We start from the raw sequence: 13,060 nt of genomic DNA, 5'->3' as shown, positions 1-13,060 counted from the left end.
TTCTTAAAGTCAGTTCTCAGTGTTGCTGTCAAGTCATAGAATCACAGAATGGTTTGGGTTAGAAGGGACCTTAAAGCCCATCTCATTCCACACCCCTGCCATGGCAGGAATACCTTCCTCTGTCCCAGGTTGCTCCAAGCCCTGTCCAGCCTGGCCTTGGGCATTTCCAGGGATGGGGAGTTCACCTCTCTGGGCAACAGATGTTTGCAGAGCTGCTGCTGCCTCCAGTGCCCCTGAAAAAATGTGGTGGGACATCAGTGTTCATTTCTACAAACCCAGAATCCCTGCTGGCTTCACCAGGCCTCTTGTGCCCAGAATTAATGACAATGACAAATCTGCTCAAGATCCCCTAAAAAAGGCAAAAATGGCTTAATGCCCTTGAAAAGTAGAAGATGAGAATACAGTAGTGTGCCTGCCTTCCTTTCCTCTGGCATGGTGGATGCTTCACAGGATCTGACTTTACATTGCGGGAGATTTGGGGTGTGAAACCCCAAAATTTGGGCAGTGTTTGAGCAGGGGCAGAGAAGTGAAATAACCTCCTCAAGTTACTGGCTCCATTGTCAGTGAAGGGTTAATTCTGTAGGGGGGTGTCTGGAGTGCAGGAATAACTCCTGCAGTTGTGGTGTGGTTGGACCAACTCCAGGTAATGGTTGGCATCTCCAAAGAAATATTCCCCCGAGTGCAGAGAGGTGTTTCTGGTCAGCTCTCACTAGAGGGAGCTTGGCCACCACTTTCTGCAGCTCCTTCCCAGGAAGGTTGTTAGTGAGAAAAGCAGATTTCAGGGAAACCAAACACGTTTTCCATTCTGCCTGTCATTTATTCATGTAAAATTCAACCTGTTTCTCAGAAAAGGGTTTTTAAAGAGGAAATCTTAGCCATAGCTTTTAAATGTATTTGGTTTAATGGGATAATAATAAATGTTTAAGTGCAACTTTTAATGCTAGAGATTTCATTTAGATGCATAATGCCTTGCATGTGAAATGCTCACAGTGATCTTGGCACGGTCTGTGTTGCTAAACCATTGTAACCTCTGGCACAGGTGACACCAGGCTGGTCAGGATCTGTTACAGCTTCCCTGGTGTTCCCTGTCCCTGCAGGACTTGAATTCCAGACACAAAATACTGAATTCAGCATCACCTTTCTGTCCCTTGTCACAGAAGGGGAATCTGGGGGCCTGTGAGGGTGGCTTTGCTGGGGCTGTGTGTGTCAGAGCCAGGGACAGAGCACTGAGGTGCTGCTGCTTGCCCAGACACCTCGGCAGCTCGGGCTGTTTTCTGCTGGGCTTGAGTGACACTGGCAGAAATGTCAGCTGAGCTTGCACTTGCCCTTTCAACATTTACAGTCTCATGTAAAGTAAACCAAATGCTTCTGTGTGGCGATAAATGTTACAGCTGAAAAAGCAGCTGAAGAGGGCTCAGCATCAGGCCAGTCCAGAAATGAGCCACGTCTGGCAGGGTTCTGTTCTGCTGAAGCTCTGCAGTGTGTGGAGCACCAGGGAGCTGTGCAGCACCAAGGGGAGCTTGGTCAGGATGCTCTGGCTGCCTTTTGAAACCTTTCCTGTATTCCACAGGAGGAGGCTGCTGTCATTATATTGAGTGGAACCAAGTTTTTGACCACACCTGAGGTTTTGACGCTCAGAACTGGGTGAAGCCTTGAGCTGTGCTTTGTAGAAGGCAGGAGTTACCTGAAGCTTGTTCCATAACCCTGTGTGTGTTGTGTTCTTTTATTGATGTTCTGGGCAGGAACTAATGGGCTGCTTTAATTTAGATTAGCCAGAAGAAGCTGAAGAAATATGAAAAGGAATATCATACCATGAGAGAGCAGCAGGCTCAACAGGAGGATCCTATAGAAAGATTTGAGGTAATGCTTTACCTTCTCCAGTCTTAACAAACAGCAAATTGCACTTTGACTCTTTTTTGAGCTGGTTTTGTTTTCTGACCAATTTGAATGCAACAGGGGAATCAGCTCCATGAACATGAAGGGAATGTCTCTCTGTTTGCAACATTGATCAGGATGGGGTTGTTGTGAGCCCAGCTGTGCAAGAAAAGGAATAGTATGAATTTTTATTTGGGCTTATAGAGCTGGTTCAGTAGAGCCTGTTTAACGTGCTGACTGCAGCACAAGCCACGTACAGAAAGGAAATGCCTGATTCTAACTCTGCCTTCCATGGTTATGCTTCCGCCTTTACTCCTCTTCCTAGTTTCAGCTGATGTATACTGCAGTAAGCATATACTTTTATAAATAGTTTATTTACCAAATAAATGTAATACAGGCATGAATTACACATGTAAAGTAACGTATGCATACACATACCACAATTACACACACAGAGACATAGATACAATAAATTAATGTATTTTAATCAGAGAAGTTTTATATAAACTTTCTTTAGTATCCATCTATGTGCTGGGAGTTGTAACAGGAGAGAGAAAATTGAGTATTTTTCCCAGGATTCTCCTCTCTTACCTGTTTCTAGCATGCAAATTCAATTCTTAGCCAAGAAAAGCAGTACTTGTAGGAAACTCCTGGCAAGGTATCGATGGCACAATGATATCCCTACTATTGCAGGCTTCAAAAACATTTCTGTAGCTCAAAAAGTAATGGCTGAGCAGAGTTACTGGTACCTGGTGTCTTCTCAAGGCTAATCCTGTATTTATTTTACATTTTACTATGGCTGTAATTTTGTCCTGGGGAATTTTATGCAGTTAGAGTTGTCTTTGCATCCTGGAGATGCAAGGTGGGCATTTGTGTGCAGGCACAGGAAGCTGTGTGTGGCAGACACTCACCTGGGCAGCCCCTTTGTGTCCCCCCAGCGCGAGAACCGGCGCCTGCAGGAAGCCAACATGAGACTGGAGCAGGAGAACGACGACCTCGCCCACGAGCTGGTCACCAGCAAGATTGCACTGAGGAAGGACTTGGACAATGTAAGTCATGTCCTCAGGCTGTCTGGGGCAGACAAGGGCTGACTCCTTGTTCCTTCTCTCACTGGAGAGGAGATACATGGAGTACATTTTTTGTGTGGAGCAGGATTCCTTCTTCCACATCCATATTGCACACTGACTATGTATAGGCCTGGGACAGAGATCCATGGGAAACAGGAGTGCTGACTGAAATACTCATTACTCTGAAAAGCATTCAGAGTGACTGGAGGGAAAGGAGAGCCTGTACTTGAGTAGTTTCTTTCTTTTCTCTTTGGAAGTCTAGCAGGAGGTGTGTCAAGTCTTTGAACCATCACAGAGATCATAACATGGATGCTGGCTTGTGTTTTCCTGGGATTTTTATGAATACAATTTCACAGCAGACAGGCTTTGCAAAGTGCCTGATAAACTTGAAAGTCTGAGTCTGTCTGGCTCTGCATGGATGAGGTTCTCAGGTACCTCAGGCAACTCTGAAAACGTTGTGGTTTCCTTTTGGCTTGTTGGAATCTGCCCGTGTGAACTCCTTATCCTGGGCTGTTTCCAAATCAGTAGCTCTCAGGAGGAAACTTCAGGTTTGCTTTGTGTTACAGAAATTTTTTTCAGCTTGCTATCCCACTCCCTTCTTTACATATTCAGCTGTAGGAGATTTTATTAGGATATGCTTTTTCTTTTTTCCAGGACGTGCAGAGACAGAAAGGTACTGGCATCTCTAGCACAGGGGAGGCTACAACACATTTAGTCTGTCTGCTTGGGGAGATGAGGGGAAGAGTTCAGGTGCTCATGTTTTGCCATTCTTGTTCTGCACCAAGATAAGTGCATTTCTGAAATCTCAAAGGAAAATTACTTCTGAAAGTTGCGCAGTGCAGGAGCTGACAGGCTTTAAAATGTTTCATTGGATCTGCCTCAGACGATTTGAGGTTTCCCACGGTCTCCTGGAAACTTGCTGTTGGAAAACTATTCATAGTAAATGTTGATGCCAATGGGTGAATGTTGCTTTAATGAGGTTTGGTTCATGACTTTTGGGTTTATTACATCTCCTGTTCTTAGGTGTTAAAAAGTGGATCATAGAAGAATGTTCTAGAAGCAGGTTTTCCCCACACATTGGTATGTTCGCCTCCTCTTACCTGGGTAATTTCCCTTCATTAGTGAAGCTCCCAGAAGCTTCACACTGGTGATGGCCCAGCAGTGGCGCTCAGGACATGAACTCCAGCAAAAATTGTCCTGAAGAAGCTTTTTCTATCAGTTTTTAGCTGTTGTTTGTGTCTGCTTGAGCGTGTATGAGACACAGTTATACTTTTACATTTCTTTTTTTTAATGGAAAGCTGGGAGAGGAACAAACTTAGGTAAAATTGATATGCTTAATCTGATATATAAAATAGTCTTGTATTCAAAGATGGCAAATGATGTTGGCAGCATTTGGGTTATCCCCTGGGAGGAGATAGGTAGGTTTGATCCTACTTTAGGACATGATTAATCCTTCTAAATGGATCCTGAAGTGATAAGCTTCATTCTGCCAGCCTGAGGTCCTGAAAGGAAAGTACCAAAGGATATTTTTTAACACACCTTTTCTGATACCTACATGGCACGTCTGAAATCTGCAACCTAAAAGATCAAAACAAAGCATTTGGAAATACAAGAATTTCCTTAATATCCTTTCACTAGACCAGAAAATAGGCTTCATTTTTCTACTGTTGTTGGGCTCCTACATCCCAGTGTTCTTTAACTTTAAAACAGCTTAAACCCCATCTGTAATGAAAAGATGTTCTCTTTACCTTTGCTGTCCGTTTTAAAGGATCAGCAGGACTTTAAGGGACTAAAATTCACTTTTTGATTTTCTTTCTTTGAAGGGAATTGGTACAGCTACTTTCAGATGATTTTATATATCAGTTGAGTTATTGATCTATTTTTATGTAGAATCCATACACCTATTGGGAAGTGCTGTGTTGTGTGTATGAGACAGGAAAAGATATCTTAACTTCGCAGAGTTTTAGTAGTTTATAATGAGCTTGAAATTTTTCAACAATATATTTTTCTACTTTAAAAACTGCAGTAAAAAGGGATTTGTTGGTTTCAGGTGGGACATTTCTTTCCCTTAAGGAGGAAGGAGAGAGGGGCCTGACTTGTGATTGCTTTGGCAGCGCAGTTTTTCATGCAGTATTTTCTGGGATGGTATCACATCCATTGGGAAGTGTCATAAGAGTTCATGGGGCTTTTTAAATGTTCTAGAGGCATTTTTCATTAATTCTGTTTTCATTGCAAGGTTGAATGTTTGCAAATTAAACTTAGGTCTGAGCTGGTTATAGTCTTTTATTGATCTTGCACATTGTGAGCTGTTCTGGGCCTTTTGTTGTCTTCAGAATATATTGGTCAACTTCCAGACTGGACAAGAAAATGAAACTTATTTTTGGTATTGGATTTCTTTGGAGCAATCCCTACTCCAGTTTTGCTAAAATTAACCACTGAATTCAGGGAGGCATTTTGGAGGGCTGGAATACAGTGCTACATATCGTTAATTTTGATGTGTTGCTGCCTTGCCTATTGCAGATGGGAAGTTTCAGAAAAATAATTTTCAGAATAAAGTTTTACTGTTTTTGATAACAGTGAACTAAACCTTAGTAAGACTGGAATGGCTGCACTCTTGTCTCTGTCCTGGTGGAGGCACAGCCTCTGCTCAGCCTCCACTCTTGTGTTTCAGGCAGAGGAGAAGGCAGATGCCCTCAATAAGGAGCTGCTAATGACCAAACAGAAGCTGATTGACGCAGAAGAAGAAAAGAGGCGCTTGGAGGAAGAATCTGCTCAGGTTGGGGCATTTCTGTCATTCTCACTGTTTTGTACAGTACAGAAATGATAAAAATAAAAAGTGACAAGTGTGGGAAGGGCTTAATGTTCTAAGTCATGTTTGTCCCTATTCTGTGGTGTAAAGGACGTCAGCAAAGCAGAATTTGGCATTTTCCTGCCAGGTGCTTCATAGGGTGGAGAATTTTTAACTTGAAATCACAAAGTCACAGCCTGTGCCAGATGCTGCACAGAGAGGCAGTGCAGGACTTCAGCTGTCAGCACGTTTTTGAACCCTTCCTTTCCTTGGCTAGTCCACTGTTCTGTCAATGATGGCCACCAAAGCCTGGCTTTTCCCTGCCCGCATGGAGCTGAGCTGGACTCTGGATCCCAGGGTAGAGCAGAGCAGTGAGGTTAAGGAGAAGGAGGAAATAACACCTGGGTATTTTCCCAACTACAACCATATAAACCCTTTCCTTTTTGTCTTGTTTTTTTGTCCCTACAGCTGAAGGAAATGTGTCGTAGGGAACTAGACAAGGCAGAGTCAGAGATCAGAAAGAACAGCTCTATTATTGGTGACTACAAACAGGTAAGTACAACTTCATGATGATGTGGTTTGTTATTAAAGTACAAGACTTCCAGGTATTTTAGGAGATTTCTGGAACTCAGTGTCATCTGTGCCATGCATTTGAAGACACAATTTAGCTGTTCTAAATGGGAAGCCTGTGGCTGGTTTTGCATTTTCTTTGGCTAAGATCCTGAAGTGGTCAGTCCTGTTTGCCCCTGATGCAGGTATTTGTAGATCAGCAGTTAGAGCCAAACCTTGTTCAAACGGGCTCTTGGATATCAAAGGTTCACTTCATGCCAAAAAAGGCTTCTCTCTCACCTTCCCTTTGTCAATCAAATGCACCTCAGAAATAAAAAAAAAGAGATGCCTTTCTCCTTTCAAGGCTTTGCTTTGGCAATCAAGCTCCTGATCAGAAGGTATCAAGGGAGCAAATTCACGTGTCCCTTTAGCAGGCCCGTATCGGGTCTCAGGGAATGAGTTAGGGTTTTTTACTACTCTGTCTTGCCTGTTGTTTTTTCCCCAAGGCAACAAAAGGGCCATGCTATTCCTAACCTTTTCTGGCTCCTTTAGCAGGGCCAAACTGTTAATAACTTATGTTGGAACTGCACCTTTTCCTGTGGGGATAGAAGAATATGTAGAGAATGGAAAAATGTACAGTGAGACAGCTTAATGAGTGTCCCAATTTTTCTAGCTTTCTAAGAGTCCTTAGACTATCCATGTTAATATTGCAGCAGCATTTATTTGTGCTTTAGCATTCATTTGGGAGGGAATTTACATTTATGAATGATCTGGTAACATAATTTTGCTTGTCAGATTTGTTCCCAGCTGAGTGAACGACTGGAAAAGCAACAAACAGCAAATAAAGCTGAAATTGAGAAAATACGGGTAAGAGACCATATAGATCCACTGTCTACAATCTTTCAATCTCAGCAAAATCATAGCAGCAGACACACAATTTATTTCATTACTAAAATAGTGGCTGAGAGTCATAGACAGAAGATTATAAGGGGGAGATCTGTGGGAAAAGGTGAGCCCTCTGATGCCGTAGTGGTTACATGCTAATGTTGATGCTGGGGTATTTTTGAGGGGTCTTCTGAATGTCTTTTACCTTAAAGTAATGGGGGGGGGGGGTGGGGGGGGGTGGGACAGAGTCCATTACTGGAACAAAATAACACAGCAGTGTTTCCAAAGCCACGAGTCTGGGGTTGGCAGGAGCTCCTGCTTGGCTGGGCCTCCCCAAAAGTTCCCATGAGTGGCTTCTCTGGTGTTGAGCTGCTCTCCCAGAGCAGGGGCAGGAACAGGCTTCCATCACATCCCCAGCACGTCGCTCACAGCCAGGTGTTTACTTTAGCAAAAGGTGGATGACTGCGAGCACTGCCGCGAGTTCTTCAATAAGGAAGGCCGTGTGAAGGCTGCCAGCACTGCCAAGGATGGTTCAGACGAGGACACGGATGAGGAGAAGGAAACGCTGAAGAACCAGCTGAGGGAAATGGAGCTTGAGCTGGCCCAGACCAAGCTGCAGCTTGTGGAGGCGGAATGTAAAATACAGGTAATGCTCTGGAAGTTTGTTCTGTAGTCTGTACAGCGTGTCTGCATTCCTAGAAAAATGTGTGTGTGAGTTGTAGAGGGATTGGAACAGATCCTGTTGGTTGAAACCGTAACCTGCTATTTCCTGCATGGGTTATTTAACCAAACACTGCGTCTGAAACTTGCTGTATGCAGACGATATAATTGAAATTGCATGAACTGTATTTAGCAGCCACTATAGCTTCCAGACATCTGCCTGTCTGCAGTGCAGTGCTGGCTGCCTGATCTCCTGCAACTGCTTGGAAGGAGCCCAAGCTCTGACAGGGTACTGAATCATGCATGTCTTTATCTCACAATCAGTGCTAAATGAAGAAGTAACATTGACAAATGTTAGACATGTTTCTTAAAACACGATTGCAAAGCACTCCAGGTACCTGAAGTATTTCTGTAAAATATGACAACATTGCGCTTTTAGCCTAAAACTGCTACATCAGTGCAGCTTTTTCACAGAAAGGTAAAAATTAGTTTGTAGAAAGTCCACTTCCTGTGGGAATAGCTCCTCCTCAGATGGAAGAGAATTAAAGAGTTTGGATGTACTGAAGAAAGCAGAATGTTTCACTAAGGGCAATGACACAAGACTTGTTTTGCTTTTCAAAGCTTTTTTTTTCTCTTTGTCAGCTTATTGTGCTGCTTTTAATTTATGTAAGACTTGTTTAACTTCTTCAGTGGCCAAGAGTTTGTAGATGTTCTAGAGCCTTCTAGGTTTAACTCCTATAACCTTGTGCTGTGAATATGTAACAAAATAATGAAATTACTCTTCTGTTTGCAGGATTTGGAGCACCATTTGGGTCTGGCCCTGAATGAAGTACAAGCTGCAAAGAAAACATGGTTCAATAGAACAATAAGCTCTATAAAAACAGTGACTGGAGTCCAAGGAAAAGAGACTTGTTGAAAAGCAGTTCTGTCAAACACACCTTCTTAACACAACACCTTTTGTTGCCTTCCTTGGCCAGATGTTTAATTCTGAGACATGAGAGGACCAGAATGTAAATATAATAGAAACACAGCATGTCAGGATTTCAATAGGTCAGTGATAAAGAGGATGGAAACACAAGAGAGTTTTTATTGCTAGACATGGGATGTTCATACTACTGATATTTAACAGGTGATGTAGCTAGGTTGAAGCTCTTCAGAGAAACACTCCATTCTGCGTCTGGCTGGAGGCTTTTCACAGACTAGGTACGAGAACTTACCAAACCCTAATTGTTAAGTTTACATATGATAGCTTTTTTTACAGTTATAACCTTTTTTAATATTTTATTTGAAAGGAAAAGTGTCACTAACAAAGTTAAAAAGAAAAAAGAAATAAAAAAAAGGAAAAAATGCAACAAAAAAATACAAGTTTATCAAGAACTACATCAGTGCCAGAAAGCAGTCCCCAGAGGTAGGAAATGGAGAGTAGGAGGTGACATGTTTTGCTTTATGAATGGGGATGATTTCAGCATTCCTGTCGAGCAACCCCACTTTGTTTTAGTAGATGCAGCATCCATCTCTCTGTGTTTGGCATTTCTTTCTGTTACTAATCAATTCTATGCAACTCTGGGCTTTTTTGGCACAGGCTGCCAAACAAATTCGCCACCGGAGGCTGGGAGACTTGTCGAAGTGCTAGACAAGAATAATCGGAATTGTGGGCAAATTTCCGTTTCACTTGTGTCATATTGTTTGATCCACATATCAACAGCATTCAAATCCCCAGCACCAGGACTGCTGATAATATGAATTATGTGGATGGTCTGACATTCAATGGAGTCTGTCTGGGTTTTGTCAGGTTTCTGTTTTGTTTTTGTTTGTTTGTTTTTACCCGGCTGTAGCAGGCCTTCTGTGGAGCTCCGACAGAGCTCCCAGGTTTTAGTTTTGCACATAGGTATGAATGGGACAAAGAAACAATAAACTGAGATATATATGAGGCAAAAATCACAGCGTGAGTGTAGCTGCGAGCATCTCTAGCTGTCCAATTCGCTTCCCTGGTAGCGTTCTGAGGTGGTGTAGGTCATTTTTCACGCTCGATGCAGTTGCACTAATAGGTGCTAAACGTGCTTGGAGTTCTCATTCCTTGGATTGTATTGAGTTCTCACCAGAAAGCTGTAGAATGGAGTTTTGCACCTTGTAATTTTTTTAATTTATAATGGTTTTGTGTTATGCTGAAGTATCTATTGCATCAGTGGATAAATTTTGTGTGCAGTGTGAGTATAAGCTGGTAACAATAAGAGGCACTGGTTTGTATATAAAGATATTTGGTTTATTTTGTATTTCTAACTTTTTCTTGTTTACTGTACTAATGCTAGCTAATGTACTCTGTAACTACAGGATAGAACATGCTATGTCCAAGCTTTTTTCCTTAACTGCATACATTATCTCTATTGTTTAATACCAAAAAAAAAAAAAATACTGTAACTCCATCAATATTAGATGCGTGGACATTGTGGTAGCATAGTTGCAGTGTGTATACTTTATGAATTGAAATATAAACTAGTGAAATTGTATAACTATTTTGTTGTTTCATTTCATTTGAACAGAAAATTATTAAATATTTTGCAATATAAAGCTAATTCTCTTCTTAAAGTAGAAGCAGTAGCATCTGCAGGCTTCTCCAAGACTGAAACCACAGTCATGCTGCAAAGGGCTTTGCTAAAAAAGACTGCATGTTCTGAGTGCTGCCAACACTGGTTTTATATAATAAAATCTAGGGTTTGCTTTGAAAAAAGAAACTGCAAAAATGACCTTGTGCAGCTTGAAACTTGTGACTCAGTATTTCTCAAACATGTCCAATTTAGAACATTTTTTTTTTTCTCTGGCCCTCCAAATTCTGCTTGAATCTGCAAAATAAATGTAGGCTATCTCTGCTTATCACCATCAGTAACAAATTTGGGGTCAAGTGTGGTTCATGGCATCTTCAGCAGGGTTTTGTAGCCATGGCTGAGCCCTCATGACTTCAGGGCTGCACTGACTGGGTCACAGGGCAGCTCCGCTCCCCAGCCCTGTGTTCTGCAGAGATAACCAGGAGAACAAATGGATTCTCGTCACCAAAACCACCAAAGGTGGCTCAGAAAGCAGCCCTGCTCTAGGAGGCTGCTGTGATGCCACTTTTCCAGCCATATTTTGCTTTAAGAGAATGGTGTTATGTGGTTGTGCTTGGTCTCCACTGCTTTGTCTTCCCAGAGGTGCATCCCTTGGTATGGGCAGCTCTGCAGTTTCTCAATAATTGCAACCTTTAGAGAAAGTTTAAAGGTAAGTAGGGGACAGGAGGAAGCAACCCAAGAATACTTTATCCACTTGTCTTCCTCAAAGGGTCTGAGAAATAGTGTAATAGTGTACTTTCCTCCAAAAATGAGGTACTTAAAGGAAGAGCAAAAGCTGCTTTATTGTTCAGATTTCTTCTACTCTCTAAATAAAAATTATCTTCAGATTGCATGCAACATATACTCCCCTTTTAGTATGGATGCAGAACATGCATAATTGCTTCATGGCATTGCATCCAAAGCACTTTATAGTCAGTTTCCAGTCACGGATTATTTTAGATGCCTACCTGAGGGTTTTGGTGCTCGGAAATGAACATTAGCAATGTATTTCACATCCAAGTCCATCTAAAATATCCACAGTTAATTATGAAAAATGAATCCAGTGCTCAGATGTGCATCTTTGGAAGCACAACTACATGTGAAAGACAATGAAGCAGGTCAGTTTTAAGATGATGAAATTGAATTTGCAGATACTCAAAACTATGAATAAGGAAGGTAGAAAACCACATTGAGTCAGAGCTGCTGTAAGCACAAGTACTGTTCAGCCCTGTAAGAGAAAAGGAATGAGTGTGTTTGGAAGCATTTGGGACATTAATGAGATTGTTATTTTCTGGTAGTCAGTCACCTTTCTGTTCATATGTGCCTGAGCTGGGTTTGAGTACTGAGCTCCAGCTCAGTGCAAGTGTGCTGATGCTGGGATTAATCTCCGGTGCCCCAGGCTCCAGCTTCCAAATGCTTTGCGTGTTTGTGCTGTATCATTAAGTTCCAATGGTCTCAGTGTGGGAGCTCGAGTGTCACAATCTCATTTGTGTTGCAGAACTTCTTGGCAGCTCAGGGTCCACAGCTGGAAGTGGATATTCAGGATCTATCGGAAAGTTTTACCTTTAAGCATTGCTGGTAAGCCGTCTTGAAATTTATATAACTACCTCCCTGACTTTTTTTAGCTGCCCTTCTTATCTGTGGCAGTGATATAAAGTTCCTGTTATCAAGAGGAGGATTTCACTCCATCTGTTCAACAGCTTGGCTCACATTCATCCAGCCTAACTTTAGATACTTTGGAGGTGCCTAACATAAGAGTTTAATCCAGGGAGGTTTTCCAGCCCTGGCGGGTGCGGGGGCAGCACTGCAGGCGGGCGACTCACCCAGGCTCGTGCCCAGAGCCCTGATGGATCAGGGAAGCTCCTGTGAGCCCACAGATTGAACTGACAGTCCTTCCTGAATAATAAAAAAAAAAAAATAAAATATGCAGGAAATGAGCCTTCAGTGGACACTCAGGGGGTTGCTTTCTAATTTAATTTTTCTGCCTTTTCCCATCACTTTATTGTGCAGTGCTTTTCCTTCTCTATTGCCAAAGACCATCAAGGTCTCTTCATAAAAGAGATTTTCCTAGAATTTACCACTGCACATCCATCCTAATGCATTTGAGCAACACAGGCTTGGTTTTGCTGTGTTTTCTGCATACTAACAAGCACGACAGCGTAATCTGGGACTGAGGGCTTTCCCTCGGGATAATCTGGCCACAGGCACGGTATGAAACTCGGGCTGTAAGGCGAGCAGGAGGGCTCTGCTTGAGAGCCATGTTTGTTGAGTTTAGCATTGAAGTCAAGGTTTTTCGCATGGTGATGTAAGTTCCTTCTGAATGGGGGATGAGTGGAACTGAGCTAACTGAAGTAGAACCGGGCTGTTTGAGGTGGATTTATCCAAGGAGGGGCTCGAAGACCACCCCACACGCTCTGGCTCCTCAGACCTCGCCGGGCGCCTCCTCAGCCCTCACACTTTCCCGCGCTTTTCCCGGGGGCGGGGCCTTCGGGGCGCGCGGCGAGCTCTGATAGGCTGGTGGGTGATTGGCAGCAGGATCAGCCCTTGGGTGTGGAGGCGCCAGCGCCGCCATTTTGTTTGCCGTGAGGGCCGGGGAAGCTGAGGCGCGGTGCCGGGGAAGGAGCCTTGCAGCGGGGCCCGGGCAGGGCCTGTCC

General features: G+C 43.0%; 1 protein-coding gene across 2 annotated transcripts in view; it reads left to right on the top strand.

Annotated features, from left to right (window-relative positions):
- The window catches only part of RABGAP1 (RAB GTPase activating protein 1), a 62,778-nt gene extending 52,444 nt beyond the window's left edge, over positions 1 to 10,334 (top strand). For both annotated transcript variants that reach the window (XM_014258001.2, XM_014258002.2), the window contains exons 20-26: positions 1,768 to 1,860; positions 2,814 to 2,924; positions 5,614 to 5,718; positions 6,199 to 6,282; positions 7,075 to 7,146; positions 7,613 to 7,810; positions 8,618 to 10,334. In XM_014258001.2, coding sequence (XP_014113476.1) covers positions 1,768 to 1,860; positions 2,814 to 2,924; positions 5,614 to 5,718; positions 6,199 to 6,282; positions 7,075 to 7,146; positions 7,613 to 7,810; positions 8,618 to 8,740 — 786 coding nt within the window. In that variant the 3' untranslated portion in view covers positions 8,741 to 10,334. The remainder of the gene's footprint in view (positions 1 to 1,767; positions 1,861 to 2,813; positions 2,925 to 5,613; positions 5,719 to 6,198; positions 6,283 to 7,074; positions 7,147 to 7,612; positions 7,811 to 8,617) is intronic.
- Positions 10,335 to 13,060: the final 2,726 nt, after the last annotated feature.

This window comes from Pseudopodoces humilis, chromosome 22 (genome assembly GCF_049639895.1).
Source record: "Pseudopodoces humilis isolate 2021_Gansu_Grassland_sample_001 chromosome 22, ASM4963989v1, whole genome shotgun sequence".
Taxonomy (NCBI): Eukaryota; Metazoa; Chordata; class Aves; order Passeriformes; family Paridae; genus Pseudopodoces; species Pseudopodoces humilis.
The sequence above is the reverse complement of the archived record's forward strand: the minus strand, read 5'-3'. Positions and strand labels throughout refer to the sequence as shown.